Source organism: Perca fluviatilis, chromosome 11, assembly GCF_010015445.1.
Source record: "Perca fluviatilis chromosome 11, GENO_Pfluv_1.0, whole genome shotgun sequence".
NCBI classification, from domain to species: domain Eukaryota; kingdom Metazoa; phylum Chordata; class Actinopteri; order Perciformes; family Percidae; genus Perca; species Perca fluviatilis.
This window is the reverse complement of record NC_053122.1, coordinates 15,885,077-15,902,672: the sequence shown is the minus strand read 5'-3', so window position 1 is coordinate 15,902,672 and position 17,596 is coordinate 15,885,077. Positions and strand designations below refer to the sequence as shown.

The 17,596-nt window shown below is 41.4% G+C and overlaps 1 protein-coding gene across 1 annotated transcript in view; it reads right to left on the bottom strand.

Moving 5' to 3' along the window:
- The window catches only part of st6galnac5a (ST6 (alpha-N-acetyl-neuraminyl-2,3-beta-galactosyl-1,3)-N-acetylgalactosaminide alpha-2,6-sialyltransferase 5a), a 55,946-nt gene that overhangs the window by 18,859 nt on the left and 19,491 nt on the right, over positions 1–17,596 (bottom strand). Inside the window, exon 3 of the mRNA XM_039815027.1 lies at positions 3,220–3,632. Coding sequence (XP_039670961.1) covers positions 3,220–3,632 — 413 coding nt within the window. The remainder of the gene's footprint in view (positions 1–3,219; positions 3,633–17,596) is intronic.

Here is a 17,596-nt window from a genome sequence, read left to right as displayed (position 1 = left end):
GTTGAATATCATCTGTGTACTCGTAGGGACATGAAGCTGAAACATATTAGTGAAAACAAAAATACAGCTTTTGTTGTCAAAGGTTTCTTCTCGCACTACAAACACCAGCAGGCATGTACAGTGTAAGGTTTATTTATACACAAGGTCTCTAATGACTGCAGTAATTACAGGTTGTTGGGTGTTGATTACTGATTTAAGGTACTTTGTTTCTGTATCTACTTGACTTCAATGCCACTTTCCGTCTGATCACAGCTCCCATTTCTGTTGCATCACTTTTTTTGCAATCCTCAGGGGTGAAAACTGAAAGAATAAAGCTGCCATTTCTTTGGTTTGCACTCCTTCCATGCATGATTTTATTCCCCTTATTATTATTATTATTATTATTATTATTATACTTCTGATGTCACTTCTCTTCGAGCAGCAGACTCTCTTTCCTGCTTCAGTTGGGTTTGCTTTTTGTTTCTATGTTGTTGAATTGTCTATATATATCCCTCCCTCTTAACATTGTTGTAGGCTATTGTTTATTATAAATTCAATTCATAGGGCTTAAAAGGATGCTGGATTTGGTCACTGGATCAATATCAGCTAAGTGTTCTTCCAGGTCTGTGAACTCTCCACTGTGGCTGCAGCTGTTGTTCTATTGTTCTCCATTGCATATTGGGCCTACTGTGGCTTCTCTTATCCTCTTTCTAACTTTTTAAATCACCACAGATTTGTTTTCCAGGTCTGCCTATACTTTAGCTGGCATTGTTTCAGCTTTTTCAACAGCATTTAGATTTGCTGTTAAAGGGATCAAACCTGTGATCCTTTGGTAACTGAACGAACCTGCCACCTACATATTTTATTCCAGCAAACTACACCACTACTCAGGCCAATTTATCGAGTTGAAACCTAAGAGTGCAACACAGTGGGACTGTAAGCGATTACAACAAAAGCTTAACGGGGAACATAAATACGGCATAAAAAAACCCTAACTTATTTCAATAGCTAATTTGACTTTAATTTAACACAGAGGATGCAGAGGGACACCTGCTTTTTATTGCTTCTCTGTTAGAGTTTTAAAATGGCTGGATGTGACATCCCACACCATTTTAATTACCTTTACTGAAACAGCATAACCCATAATTACAATTACTGGCTTGCAGGGTTGCCGATCGCACAGTTGATTACCCAGAAACGTTGCTGTTAATGTTTCTCACACAGGCTAGGAGTACTTAAAACAATGTTTCATTTTTGTAAATTCAGTAAAGATATTGTTATTTCATAACAGTTTCTTTCTCTCTCTTCCAATCCCACGTTCCACAGAGCAGAAATGACCTAAAATAAGCCTCACAGATATTAATGCCTAATGCTAGAAAAGGATAACAGTACAGCAGAAGCTGCTTGCTCACTGTAAACATTTACCATGATTGCAAACACAGATCCTGAAGGATGGATGTCTGAGCTATTCACCAAATCCTCTTCTCTGTAATTTCCCCCTGACATCTATCTTAAAGCTGAAGTCAGATTCAGTCTCCAATGACACTCCGGACAAAGAGAGAGACACACAAAACAGAGTGTGTTGGGTAGCGTTATCATTAAGCATGTATGGCCACAGGACTGGGAACTTAGCTTGGACTCATGGAGTCCTTAGCTTGGACAAGTGAGTATGGCTTTACTGTTAAACACACCATTCAAAGTTGGCCCCTCCTCCCCAGCACGACGCCCAGAGAGAGAGAGAGAAAAAGAGAGAGAGAGAGAGAGAGAGAGAGAGAGAGATAGAGAGAAAGAAAGAGAGAGAGAGTGAGTGCAGTGTGTGTGGACGCTGGCGTCTACAATTTGTTTACATGCGAAACAAGTTGCTCAGTAACAACAATTAAGGACTGTATCATACAAATGATGGTCTCAAAATTATAAGCAACATATAAGCTACAAATACGTAGAATTAGAAGTTTATAAGTGATATTCTTGTTTTGTAATTAATGAAAAGTACCCTGATTCTATTGTTATTACAGCTGAGTGCACCATGTTTAAATCAAAGAACATTTAAAAGGCATTTGTCTCTTATGAAAGCTGATTTTCATAAGTTTTGAAATTAAAAAAACAGCTATCTTTTAACATGTTTAGTATTGTAAAATATGTGTTTTGAAGGTACAAAATAGTAATAACTGTGGTAGAATATGTTGGAAAAGCTATTAACCTTGAATGTTGACTATACTGCCCTGAAGGCTGGATGATGCTTCATTGTAACACAACAACTGTGTGGAATTGGTTTTGACTGGAAAGGTTCCTTGCTTTTTTAAATGTGGAACTGATTTTACTGTTTTATGTCAGAATACTTACATGTTACACATTGAGCATTTCTTCTCTACTCCAAAGTAAAACCAATATATTCATACTATTACTATTGTTATACATGTTCCTTTGTTCTACGAGCCAAGGTTAGCTTAGCCGTGTAACACCATGGAGATTGACCACTTAAAGAAAGGAGAAATCTAAGCTCTCATCCACCAGCCTTTCAATTGGACTAACATTAAAAGGCACATATTGTACCTCACGCCGCTGCACATTTCTGCCTCATACTGAATCTATTTGAGCAGGACCAGGTGCCTACTTTGCCTGATCATTACCATAACTACACCATGAGTGACTACATTTATTAGAAAAAGAGTAATAAGTATGGGTACTAGAAACCAGAAATCTAACATGCTTAAGCACTTGTTATACAGTAGGCTTAAATATGCAAATGTACCACACCGATATGATCTTTTAACCAAAACAAAGCATGCCACAATATAATAATGCCACTGTAATTTAAAGGCTCAAATTGAAGATTATCTGTTAATTCTTTGTTTTCAATCAATGGATTCATCATTGAGTCAATAAAAGTGTCTTAAAATAGTGAAAAAGCCCAAGATGAAGTTGATTCTATATTTTGTCCGATCATAAGTCTAAATTCCAAATATACTCAATGATGTAAAAAGCAACATATTCTCAGATTTGAGAATCTTGAACCAACAAATGTTTTTAATATTTCCTTGATGAACTTGATTAATCTGAACCTCTTACTCAAAAATTGCTGGTTTATTTACTGTATATTGACTAATCTATTCACTCCATACTAATCTGCTAAATTCTTTGTCCTTCGTGCATCTCATAGTCAGAATCAGATTGATTTCCCTCATTATTGCATTCTCGAACACTCATTGTGATAGTGACACACACCAATCTTTTCCTCACCTGTCCTTGCCGGTCTCCTTCTTGAAGAGCTCGTCAAACTGCAGCATCTTCTGCCAGGAGATGATGTAGACTTTGAGTTTGGGCAGCACCTGGTTCATCAGCCTCAGGTTGTTGTACACCAGGCCCTTCCCGTCACGCCTCATGTAGCTGCTGGGGCCCCAGAAGATGAACACTGTGTCCTGGCTGGCGTTGAGCAGCTCGTGGCGACTCCGCAGGACCCTCTGCATGCTTGAGTGAGCGATGACACGCAGGGAGGTGCGGCGGCCGACGTCGCGGGCGTAACCTCTGGCGGTGGGAGCGTCGTTCATGCGGATGACGCACTCTGCCCGGTCAATCTCTTCCCCCCGACCGCCTCCGCTGAGGTGACCTGAGCTGGTCACTAGGGCACAAGTCTGGCAGTGCATCCTGAGAGGCTGATTAATGGAAGAAAACAAGAATGAAGTAAACAAGGAGAAAATAAAACTTTCTCATACAAATATGTATTGTGCATCAACATATTTGGCCTCCTCATTCCCTGTGGAAGCACCTGCAGCACTGCCAGCAGAATATTTTGTTTTGCACCATATTTGTTATAAACTCTTTTTTTTTTTTTTCCAGAAGTCAAAACTGCTCTGAAAGTTGTGTTTAGCCCCGGTTTATACAGAAATATGCAAAGCAGACAGAAATGCACACCTAGGGGGACTTTGGTAAAAAGCTTTGTTATGTGTTTGAGGCAGAAAATGCTTTGTTGACAAATGGGTAGTGATAGAGCCTCCTGGGAATATGTAGCTTGTCATATTGCTTTGCGATTGGTAGAAACCCCGGGGTCTTACAAAGGATTCACCTTACATCTTTCTCCCACTCGCACACAACAGAGGAATGTGTGTTTACCTCCAAAACAACAGTCCCGATGCATAACATTCATATTGAATTCTGAACCTATAAAGTATTCAGCATATGATATATTTGATCAGGAACTCCATAGGAAACTCATGAAAGAGATTACTGCTGATATTAAAATACACATGATGAATATATATGTGGATTAAATACCCACACAAATCAGTTTACTACTTTTATCAATTTACAGCTTCATCACTTCATCATACTGGTGATCGCAAACAAATCATCAATGCATCAAAATCAGCATGAAACAGACCTGATCAGGGGATTTGTTTAACATGTATGGTAGGAAAATACCTATTTTAATTTGCAAGAGGGTTCGTTGTTGGGGCATAAAAAACAGGAGCTTCAGTCACACAGACTGCTCAACTGGCTCGTGTTTCAATAGGAACAGTGACTAAAGTGACATCAGCATTTACATCTTTGGGAAAGACATCAGTAAATATGGTCGAACAACTTTGGTCGACAGCGCACATGCGATGACTGTGATGCTCGTGCGTGAGTGCGATATTTAAGGAAAAACAGAAGAGCAACTCTATCTCTCTGAGATTGTCCATGCAGGACGTGACCAGACAGTGTCTGCAAGAAAAATCTGTCGACAATTACATAAAGAGGGATATTATAGTAGGGTTGCAGGGTTACAAAGATGAATGCACATTTGCATAACCATAGGCCCTGGTTTACAGAGATGTGGAAAAAGTGACATCGTCAGATGAGTCATCCTTAACCAAACCTCTCCACCACAAACATCAAAACACCAAATGAGGGAATATCTTTTGGAAGAATGGTGTTCCATCCCTCCAGTAGAGTTCCAGAGACTTGTCGAATCAATGCCAAGGCGCAATTAAGCTGTTCTGGCAGCACATGGTGGCCAAATACACTTTGGATTTTCCTTTAATTTGTCACACATCTGTATATGTACTTACTGTACTAATATACATGTTTATGTTATTATATTTTTTATTTTTATGTTTTTGCTTCTTTTTTTTAGTCAATTATTATTTCTTTTAGTCACTTATCTTAAAATGATAGTATATTGTGACCACATGTTCTTTGTTTGTCTTTAGGCTTTGTAGGTCTTCTCATGGCTCATTTTTATTTTAATTATTATTCATATCTATTATTGTTAAAATCTTAAATAACAAGTTAAAACTAATTTGGATGAAACAAACACTGCCCAGCCACTTAAGTGAAAATAAAATAGCTGTGTCACATATTCCATATTGACAAACCAGAGGAGGTATAGTAATCAATTAATAATTTCTCTCAAATTATAAGCAAAAATAAAACAATGTCTGGTTCCAGCTTCTCATTTTGAATATTTGCTTCTACAGTATGTTAGTGAACTGAATATATTTGGGTTTTGGATTGCTGGTCAGACAAAACAAGCAATTTGAATATGTCAACTATTTTCTGACATTTTATAGACTAACTCGACTAAACAAGAAAATTGTTGACAGGTTGATCAGTGATGAAAATAACAGTTGCAGCCATATAGCTAAACAGTAGAGACATATCTAAAGGGCATGTTCTACCAAATCTAACATGCATTTTGTGGTATTTTGTTGATTTAAATTATATTTATGGCTGCAATTATAAAAACCAAAATGAATTTTTCCATCTTCCTGATTATTCTACTGTTTTTTTTTCCTTCAGTCATACAATTATCCCCTGTTGTTAGCTAGTGTTTGAAACTGTTTTGAAAATACATGTATTTGTATATTTCATTTAGTATGTTGCCTCTTTTTTATCTCTAGCATGCTCATCTGAGTTTGTGCACATAATTCATTAACATAAACCTATTTGTGTATGTTAAGCTGGTGTGTGTGTGTGTATGTGTGTGGGTGTGTGTGTGTGTGTATGCTACACATGTACTTTGTATGCATGCATGTGGGTGTGTCTGGGATTTTCCCCTGCACTGAAAAGCAATGCTATGCAAACCAGGCCCTGCAGATCCTTCTAATGCACCCTGGAATATCTCCCCAGCAGAAATATGGTGGTTATTTACATTCTTAAAGCCGTAACAAATTTACATTTTCATGGCATTAACAAGAACAAATGATTATAAGCTGGATATGTGTGTGTGTGTGTGTGTGTGTGTGTGTGTGTGTGTGTGTGTGTGTGTGTGTGTGTGTGTGTGTGTGTGTGTGTGTGTGTGTGTGTGTCATTATCAGATGTGTCATTATCATCCTCATCTGCTGACTTTGAGTTAGTGGCAGATTTCCATCTGAACAGCCTCATCTGGTTAATGAGACCTTGAGGAACAGGGGGAGAAAGACAATACAGAAAGGAAGGTGGGAAAGAGAGAAGAAAAATGATAAAAACAAAGTAAAAATAAAAGATGGTGAAAGCAAAAAGAGATATATGGAGGCAGTGAGAGCCACCTCGGTGCCATAGTGTTTGATGAAATGTTGAGCTAATGAGGTCCTAGCGGTCTACGCCATCACCAGCAGCAGCATCCATCCATTCCTCCCATCTCTCCCCACAGCCCCTCCCCTTTCCCACCTGGCAGCGCCTTGACAGCAAATCTGGCTGTAGAGCTGCAGCACCAGTGGAGCAGGTCAGAAATCCCATTTTCACCCAGGGGCTTTTAAGTGGCTCCACAGACGCTATTCTCTCTTCCTCTGTCTCACGGAGAATTTAAGTGGGCCTTGCTGGCCAGAATTGGCCTCTTCAGGGAGCTTGGTGAGGCTATTACCGAGAAATAGGCTGAATGGTCTGGACAAGGCTCTCCATTTCAGCCGGAATTACATGACCTATCCAATATGGTGGTTTGGGTTGAGGAGATTGACTCGAAGAACTGGCTGCAAGACACACTACTCCTAAAAACTGTAAATTTCATTTGAATTGTATTTATCCTCAACAAAACTCCAGTGAAAATTGTGTTCCAATGATTCATCTAATAAATGGTTCATAATTCAAAACACATCTATCATTAATGTGTTCTTTCAAACAACAAAATACCTTTGATCATAATTCAAATATTTACTGCATCTAAACTCCAGCTGTTAAGGTTCTTTAAAAGTGCATTTAATCAGTTTCCCGGTGCATCACCTCATCAAAGCTGCAATCAGTAATTTAACCAAAGTGAATAAACACCCTAAATGATGTATTCTGATTAACATTAGGCTATTTTTGTCTTTATGGAGGCATAAAAATAGACACAAGAAAGAAGAAAAACTTGAAATGTTTTTCAGGTTAGCACAATATGGTCTGAAAACAGTAAAGCTGCACTCATCGTCATCGTGAGTCCATGTTTCTTCTACAAATTCAGTGTTTAGTTTGTTTAGAAATAGAAGTCACCAAAGGAACATTTCACCTCTCAAACTTTAAATTTTAGCTCAAAGAGGAAAAATTATTGACACTTCACAACAAAAGGAAAGATAAAGAGAAAAGTCCAAAAACTTTCCTCTCCCATTAATTATCTCATAACCCCTAGTTTTGGAACCACTGGATTAAACTAGCCAACTGTATACAAAGTAGTTAAAAGTTCCACTTCGCCCTGGAGCAATGTAAAGTTCATTAATGCATCAGTACAATCTAACAAACTTATAATGTCATACTTAATAATACATCAACAGTCACAAGGGACATGTTTACTTTTGATACTTTAAGTGCATTTTGCTGATGATACTTCTGTACTTTTGTTTTCAGTTTTACATTTACATCATGCCTAACCAGCCTAATCAGCACTGTCTGCAAGCTGCGTAGCGAATCAGAGAAGTCAGGTTTTTTTCTTTTTTTCTTTCGCCATTTGGCCTAGCTAGCTAACGTTAGCTCAGCGTTGGTCTTTTGTGCTTCTTGTGGTCGGCAGTTAGAAGTTAACCTTCGAGGCTTTATTGCTATTTAACCCAAAACCATAATTATGCACGTAAGCCTAAAGTCTGGGCGCCTAGTCTATATCCTTGATGTTACACTTCCGGGATTGCTGCAGTGCCGCAGGAAATTCCACCGGATGCATGCATTTTCCGTTTCCTTCCACTTTCTTAGTGTTGGAATTTTAAATTCGGTGGATTAATGAGGACTATTTTTGACTGCTCCCCAGATCTCTGCAGGGTAAATTGAGACAGGTAGCCAGACTATCTGTCCAATCTGAGTTTTCTCTCACACCACTATTTTACACAGCGGCTCTGTGCAGTGTTTAGCACCGCCCATGACGATTGTGATTGGTTTAAAGAAATGCCATTAAACCAGAGCACGTTTTCCTCCCATCCCCAAATGCTATGTGAGTAGCCAGACCCTCCTTCAGCGCGCTTTGGAGGAAGGTCGGGCAAAGCGAGACTACTGGGTGCCTAACCGAGCAGCGCTGGTGCGTCGGCGGACATGTTAACACTTGCCGTGATGGGGCTGTGTGGCTGCGGCTCATCTACATATTCAGTGGAAATAATCTGTTGATAGTCATACTGACATCATACCATAACATTAAACTACAGTTTCAATGTCTATAACTGTAGAATATGTCACATACATGAAATAAATGTCGATTTTTAACTCAATGCTCCCCATTTCGTTTTAAAATAAAAGCCCTCTGGCTTTATTATTTACAATTTAGCACACGCTTCATAACCTTTTCCTCTAACACAAATATCAATGACATGATCTGCTGATACATTACACCTTTCGCATTCAGCTTTAATGTCTATATCTGTAGAATATGTCACGGACGTGAAACAAATAGAAATGTTGATATTTTATAAAAGTTTCAAAAAGTGTTTTGTATCCCCTTGTGAGCCACAGTGTGATAGTTGTAGGGCTGCACTAATTATTATTCTCAAATAATCTGCCAATTATTTTCTAGATTAGTTGATTCATATTTTGGTCTCTAAAAAAATAATAAATTCAAGTATACCCAGTAAAGTTTACCGACTCCCTTACTTATTAGCTCACAGAATGACAAAATCGCTTTTCAATTCATAATGAGATTTCTAGCCTAAGAGGGATGAAGGTTAACCTTGTCCCACTTGTGACACACACGGCAAGCCTGCCCTGGTTTCATTAAGCCCATCCATCTATCCACAGTGGCCTAGTAAAAAGTAAAAAAAACACCAACCTACAGACAACAGCCAGTCACATCTCTGCTCCGCCTGAAGGAGTGACAACCCAGGCAGCAGGGGCCGCCCTCCTCCGTTTCCTCATTCTGGTCGGCATTTGAACCCTTCTCAGTGAACCCATCCTTCACATGGCTGCATGAGCCATCACTGCCTGCCCACCGCTCACCCTGCCTGACTTTCTGATTTGAGGAAAACGTGGCTGTCAAAGCTGCAGGGATTAACCTTGAGAAAGATAGTGGAGGGGATGATAGGGAGAGGTAGCCCGAGTCCCAGACCACCTGGGGAGGTGGTATGCTTGAGAGCAGAGAGAGACGGGGTGGGTGGGTATCAAAGAGTGTTCCGGTGTTGATTCAAGCAGCATATAAACTATTTTCTCGCCACTGAATACTGGAACATGTTTGTTCTGCACATGTTCCAGGAACATGTGCAGCTGCACCTGTATTCACCCTCTGTCTGAGATGCTCTTTTGGAACTCATGTCTCTTTAAGCTTCCCTCCCAAAAAAGTCTGCTCTGATTGGTCAACGTTTCTGGGTCTTCCGCATCTGTGTTCTCGCCGTCTTTGTACCGTCCGGCATTGCAGCCGGAGTAATGACTGTAATGGACTCAAGCAGCACTTTCTACCGTGAAAATCCCCAATAAAAAATAAAAATAATAAACCAAAAACTACACAATCGAACATGTTTCAGGTGAAATGTGATCCGAAATTGGGGAGAAATTAACATTAAAAAACCAAGATTATAGCATATGTAAACACTGCAGTAACGTGCCTGGAGCAGATGACCGTATAAAGAATTCTGGCACGGTTTGATGTAAGCGAGACAAGAGTAGAAAAAACTGTTGGAAGCGGAGTGTTCAGAACGGTCAATTAAACTATGGAGAGGAATAAAATTACTTATATAATTACACATTGCCACTATGTGATTGTAATTGGTAAAGAGTGCAGATCGGCCAGGCCTGATTGGCTTCATAGTCTTCATGCTCAGAGCCCTTTGCTGCCCATGGGTAACAGGCAATAATTGGTGGTTAAAACTCACATGGGTCTTAAGGGTGCATGAATTTAGCTTTAATTCCTCACCCGACTCCCTCCCCTCTTCCTTCCCCAACTCAGCTCGGTCCCTTGAGGAAAAGACATACTTACACTGCAGTGAACCATTATGCTTGATGTGTGCCATACCCCCACAGAGCGGAGAAATGGCATTTGAGTGTTATTGATTTTGTGTGGGTGAATACAGTAGGAAGGGGGCTCGAGCGAGGGCTTAGTGAAGATGCTGGGTCTTTAAGGATGCGAAAAGGAGGATATGGCCGGTAAATGTGAGTGCCGAGAGACCGGCAGTCATGCAGCCCAGCAGGATGCTGTCTGGCTGTCTAGTATCGCCCAGAGATACAACAACAGAACAGAGCATTTTCAGCCTCCTACAGGCCTCGGGCCCTGACCTTTAGGCTCGTCAAAGATTCCTTTGTTTTCTGTAGCCTTCTCAGAGTGAAGCCTTTTACCCACGGTCAGAAATGAATGGTGGCAGGAAGCAAAAACACTCTTTAAAGTTATTGTTTTTTTAAGCAAAGAAGGGAAAATTCTGACCTTAATATACATGCAAGTATCTTTTATATCAAAAAAGAAAAGAAAAGCGAGTTTTGATCATTAAATAACCAAAGACGCAGCTTATAGCAGAACAAAATGTTAGCACCACATGGCCAGGAAACATGACTAAAGCCACATTTATGCTTGACACATATCCCGCCATAGATACATACACAACAGTGTAGGTTTTGATTCATAGGGCCCTATTTTAAAGATCTGAAACGCAAGTATCAAACACATTCCCTTTAAGAGCAGGCGCACTTGTTCCATGGCGGATTGCTATTATGACGGCGGATTTGCCTGGCGCACGCCAACGGGAGCTGTCCGAGATGCGGCAAAGTAATAAATGCCTGTCTTGGCCGGGTGGCGATGTTGCTGCTCCTCTCGGGCGCATCTCTACAATTCTGGAGAGGATTGCTGCAGCCATGGAGCGTGGGCCTCCAAACGCACCACCTGCTCCTGTTGTGCCCCTTCCTCCTCCCCCCTCTCCATCTCCGTCCACCCGCTCCACCAGGAGCGCATCGCGCATTACTCCCGGACCAGATTCCGCCGGAGTGTCCAATCCCGCCGTCTCCTTAATTCCTCTAATATTTCCTCATTTATGTCATCAACACATCCATGATTCATGGAAATGTTGTGTAAAACACAACAAGCCACAAAGAATGCTGCGACTTTTTGAGGACTGTACTGTAAAGTGCCTCCTGATCTATCCAAACACCTGAAGCGCATTTTCAGTAATAATTTTCTTTGTAATTATGTATGGTTTGCAAAAATGGGAACTGCTGCGTCCGTTTAGATGAGAGAAATGTATGCGCGTTGTGCACACGCTACATTATGGCCAAGCATGCGCCCCTAAAATAGCATCTGAATAACGCGCTATTGACTTTAGACTAGCGCCACTGACTTTAGACCAGGTTTTTCCTGAAACTGCAAAATAGCACCAGGGAACACGCCTCCTGTTTTCGCTGAACCGCCCCCGGGAGCGCAAATACATTCCCTAATTTACCGATGTGCGTCTGTGGAGGGAAAAGTCCGCTGTACGTCGGGTGCAAAATAGGAATGATACATGCGTCGGTGTACAAAGGCAATTGCGCTGAGTGCAAGATAGGGCCCATAGAGTACCTGTTTTTCAGTCTCTCCAGGATTTCACAATGTCGCGATCACAACAATTCGCGCAAATTCAACCAATCACTGTGAATTCGGTGCGACTCGCAATTTTGACCAATCACCGCAACTTTTCCACAAATTGGAGTTTCCCGCGACTTCAACCAATCACCCACGTGCCAGACTTTGCGTCAATATGTGACTCTGAGAGCCACTGACCAAGCAGGAGGGAGAAAGGTTTGACGTTAAACACGTACGTTGCCAAATTAATTTCCTTGTTTCTGATATGAAGACAAGAGGTGTGTGACTCGAATATCTCACATTTACCAACAAAACGTACAGCGAAAGACCGTGCAAAACATTTCAGACCGTCCTGCCAACCTGTATACATTTTAACATCAATGTACGCTGTAACGTTTTTTCACTAAGGTCGCTGAAAATAGCTGCTGTTTCAATCCTGTCGACGACTGACGCACACGCCACACACAAACACACACGGTGGACGCAGGAAAAACCGGGGATGAGATAGGATGACCTAAATTGAGGACAGCTACAGTCGTTATTGTAAGTGCAATGATAAGTTAAAGTCCAATAAGTACTTTATCAAACCGTATGAATGTGTGGCCCAGGCCAGGATAGGAAATTAACTAACAATGTAAAGATCAACAAGACATTGACACATATGTTCATATTTGATTCATTCAATAAATTAATATGTTTTGTCTTAAATCCACCAGCCATTTTCATATTATACCAGAATTGTAGCATCCAGAGCCTTTTTGGTAAGGTTACTAGGAAAACTCAGCCCAGTCTAATTTTATTCTCCCCGAAACAAGTTTCCTTGCTAGTGTCGAGATATTTCTGTGTGGACGACCAACAGACAAACATTACCATCCCTGGAGCCATGGCTAACATTGCTACACAGCAAACGACTGCTGCAGCAACAAATAAAACAGCTAATATTATAAAATAAATCCTTAAACAAAATCAACAAAGCGAAAGAGGACAGACTGGTTGAAAATGGCATCACAACCTTTTGTAAATCCAGCTGTTTCTAACAGCGGAGTCAATAAATCCAGTGGATATTTGCAATGATAATGTATTATTTCATCATTCAGTAAAATTGCCTGTGAAAAAGGCCATAAAAAAGCTCTAAAATGAGATTTAAAAAAAATGGTTCCTGCTGTGAGAGCCAGAATGTGCAATTTATGATATTAAATGATAAAAATAAGAAGAAGAAGAAGAAGAAGAAGAAGAAGAAGAAGAGGAGAAATGGAAGGTGAAATGCAAGGACAAAGAAATTAAATAGATGGAGAGAGAGTGAAAGAGTAACTGAATGGAGAATTAACAAAGAGAAAGGTGCTCTATTGAGAGGAGAACCAGACCTGCTTCTACTGTGCTGATGAGTACACAGGGTGAGTGCTGCTGGGTAGAGTCGATAGAGGAGGGCTTGTTTGGAGCCGTTTGTCCGGCATGCATGTTTGACCGCCGGCCATTAGAGAGAGCTGAGGTGGGGAGCGAGGGCTGCGGAGAACTAATGAAGAGGAGGAGGAGGAAGAGAAAGGGAGAGTGGATATCGAAACAGGGGCAATTAGGGATTCCAGCGATCAGCAGTGGTACTCCAGGTTGACAGCTCCTGCTGCTCCGACGCTCTGGTCTTAATTAGGGCAGAGTTTTCTGTGAGCACCTTGAAAAAGAAGACATCTTTGATGGAGGGCAATTATCTACCCAGACTACTAGAGTTTAGATGCCAAATTAGCATCTGGCCTAAAAAGAGACTAATGAAAGTTAATTGATGGAGGTAGAGAGAGTTATTATTTTTTTTTTTTATATACATGGCTGATGATCTGGCAGGGAGGGTGGGGGTGCACTGGTTGAAACAAGAGCTGATAACATCCAGAGCATCTGAAGAACAGGAGAGATTGGCGGCCAAAGCTCTGATCTTCAAAGCAAGTGGGAATGTAAAGAGGGCTCTTCAGAACGTGTGTGTGTGTGTGTGTGTGTGTGTGTGTGTGTGTGTGTGTGTGTGTGTGTGTGTGTGTGTGTGTGTGTGTGTGTGTGTGTAAAGAGAGAAACACAGATCGTTCTGCAGAGTGGACATTTAACGTGCGCCTGTGTGCACGTTTGTGATCAAAGTAAAAGTGTACGGCCATTGGAGTGGGATGCAACAGTTTGCAGGACATCAAACCGAGTCTATCACACACACACACACACACACACACACACAGACAAAATACACATCTGGCACATTGACTAGACATTTCTGAACAAAAACGGCGATCAAACTCACAACCAGAAAATTCAGTAATGCCTCCCAAATGTAAGGGACAGTTCAGCAGTCTGTAAACCAGAAATTGTTCATTTATAGAAAGGGTAAAGGATAAAGTTTTAAAGTGGTGTGTAAAACAAAAATAGTTACGATGCAGCTGTCAATGGCAGCACAAACTTAAAAGGTCCAATATGTAATATATTTCCTTTAATAAATCCAAAACTGACCCCAATGCGTCATCAGATATTAAGGAAATATGCTATATTTTCTGACAACAATGCTAATGCCAGTATTTTCTCCTTTTGAAATTTCCGTGACGATATTTCTGTTTGTGTTTTGGCCTGTGTGTCAACTAGGGTTGGGTACCGAACCCTGTACTTTTACCAGTACCGACCTAATCATGTTGGTATTACCGAGTATTGGTTCACATAAAATCAAACGGTGCCAAATTTCAGTACCTGAGAGCGCGTAAGCGCAAGCTTATCTGTCCTCTCTGCATGTTGACAGAGAGCGGAGCGGGTTTGGGAGGAGAGAGGGAGAAGTTTGATTTTTAGTTAATTTCTGTCAGTGTAAAATATTCTAAATAAATAACATAATGTTCTGCAGTAACTATTTCAGTATTATATATTGCACCTTTAATGGATAAATTGGCTGGTTACCTGAGGTCAAATAAACTAGTCTAAAGCCACATATAAACAGCCACCATTTTATTAGCAGCAAGACTTCCAATTGACAAATTGATGACCAGTATTAAATCAATATAACAATAGCATAACCGGCAGTAAGTCGGACTCGTTTCAGGTGAGGGTTGGCCTCCGCCAGGGCTGCGCTTTGTCACCAATCCTGTTTGTAATATTTATGGACAGGATATCAAGGCGTAGTCGGGGTGGGGAGGGGTTGCAGTTCGGTGGGCTGGGGATCTCATCGCTGCTCTTTGCAGATGACGTGGTCCTGATGGCATCATCGGCCTGTGACCTTCAGCACTCACTGGATCGGTTCGCAGCCGAGTGTGAAGCGGCTGGGATGAGGATCAGCACCTCTAAATCTGAGGCCATGGTTCTCAGCAGGAAACCGATGGAGTGCCTACTCCAGGTAGGGGATGAGTCCTTACCCCAAGTGAAGGAGTTCAAGTAGCCTACCTTGGGGTTTTGTTCGCGAGTGAGGGGACAATGGAGCGGGAGATTGGTCGGAGAATCGGCGCAGCGGGTGCGGTATTACATTCAATCTATCGCACCGTTGTGATGAGAAGAGAGCTGAGCCAGAAGGCAAAGCTCTCGATCTACCGGTCAGTTTTCGTTCCTACCCTCACCTATGGTCATGAAGGCTGGGTCATGACCAAAAGAACGAGATCCAGGGTACAAGCGGCCGAAATGGGTTTCCTCAGGAGGGTGGCTGGTGTCTCCCTTAGAGACAGGGTGAGAAGCTCAGTCATCCGTGAGGAGCTCGGAGTAGAGCCGCTGCTCCTTCGCGTCGAAAGGAGCCAGTTGAGGTGGTTCGGGCATCTGGTAAGGATGCCCCCTGGGCGCCTCCCTAGGGAGGTGTTCCAGGCACGTCCAGCTGGGAGGAGGCCTCGGGGAAGACCCAGGACTAGGTGGAGGGATTATATCTCCAACCTGGCCTGGCAACGCCTCGGGATCCCCCAGTCGGAGCTGATTAATGTGGCTCGGGTAAGGGAAGTTTGGGGTCCCCTGCTGGAGCTGCTCCCCCCGCGACCCGACACCGGATAAGCAGAAGAAGATGGATGGATGGAACAATAGCAACAGAGTGTTCATAAAATTCATCCTCTCTCGAAGTGCCCTTTCTTTTAAGTGTACCAAAGTTTACTGTTGGCTGTCCAATTAGTTGAAATGAAGTGAAATCACACTCAGGATTAATATCAGTTTGGTTTGGAAACGTTTGACATTTGTAGTTTCCCTACATGTATCAAGGACAATTCAGTCTGGTAAAAAAACTAGACCAAACTACTTGTCGTTTGTTATATTCAAAACAACATGTGGTTACGTTTTTTTCTGACAAGCAACCTCTTGTGGTCATGCAAATAATGAGAAAAAAAACAATCAAGCATGGTTTATATTCAGCAAAGGTGAAAGTTACATTCAAGGTACATTACACCTGCGAGTATTTACACCGTTTCTTATTGATTCTCATTGAAGCCTGTACAATGGCAAATTCAATTTGAGTGTTTCCTGTTTCAGTGTGATCTCCAGCAGACTTGCAGATCAGAGTTTGGCAGTGGAAACACTGATGCACTGTGTTTGGAGATGGAGAAATAATTATTGTAACAACAACACTGTTTTGTACAGTATCACTCCACCACACAACAAACTGCAGATTTGCTCTAACACACAGTAAGACGCTGTGTTTTATTTATTACCCACATCAGAACCGTGAACTGTCCTGTTTTGGGGCTGAGTCTGAGACGATTTAATTGGCCAATGTGTCCACAACTATGAAGGCAATCTTTTCCTAACCAAACTTTACAACATGGAAGTTAGGACCCCTACAAGGCTTTATGAGATGATAGCCCACGTAGGAAACAAGAAAAAAAACTTAGTTCTGATGGACACAATATACGCTTACTTTTCTAGCTTTTCTCTAATATTAGCATTTTTTCATGCTAATTAATCTAGTTTTACTTCTTGACCTCTAATAATGATCAATGTGTAAATGAAATAATCTGATAAGTGAAAATGTCGAATGAACTGCTCACAACTTTATAGGCATCCAACTTATGACTAGAGCTCACAATAAGAAGACATTGCTTCATATAAAGAGGTTACAAGAAAAACATTTTGGGAATTGCTTTTTTAGGATAACTGTATTTGCAGTGACACAACATGTATAGAATACAATACAATGCAAAACACCACAGTCTATGTCCTCAAAGTTGACCACAAATTTATTGCATAATTTCTGTGACAATGCCTCAACAAAACTTGACCACTACAAAGATATACAGAGCTGCATTTTATTTATTATACTTGTGTCCACCCACACTTAATCCACAGCTTCGTTTCTGTCTCACACTCTACTCCGCTGCACTGCTACCCCAATCTAAAATGCCCTTGTATCACAAACACCTCTTCAGATCCTACGCAGCGCAACTCTGCCCTGAAGGCAGGACTGTGTCATTAAACCTTAACTCTCCTCACCACCTGCAAGGTCAAAAGAAGAATGCTGCATCTTGTTTCTTTCGCTCGCTTTTCTCCCAGATAAAACGTGAACCTCCTCCTTGTCCAGTGTGGTTGACCCGGAGAAGAAAGCACTTGCTGTGAGTTTCTATTAGTATGAGCTGCTGGAGAGACTGGACGCAGGCAGCCTTATGTGTCAAGCCAGTGGGAGTGTGAAGACAATTGGGTTGCAGCTTGTTACAACACACACTGCTTTGCCTTAATTGGCTCCATATCAGCCTGCTTGCTGCTGGTGCAAACTGTACAATGGTGCAGCCACTGCATGTTCCTATAACCTCCACCCAGATAGAGGAGGAGAGA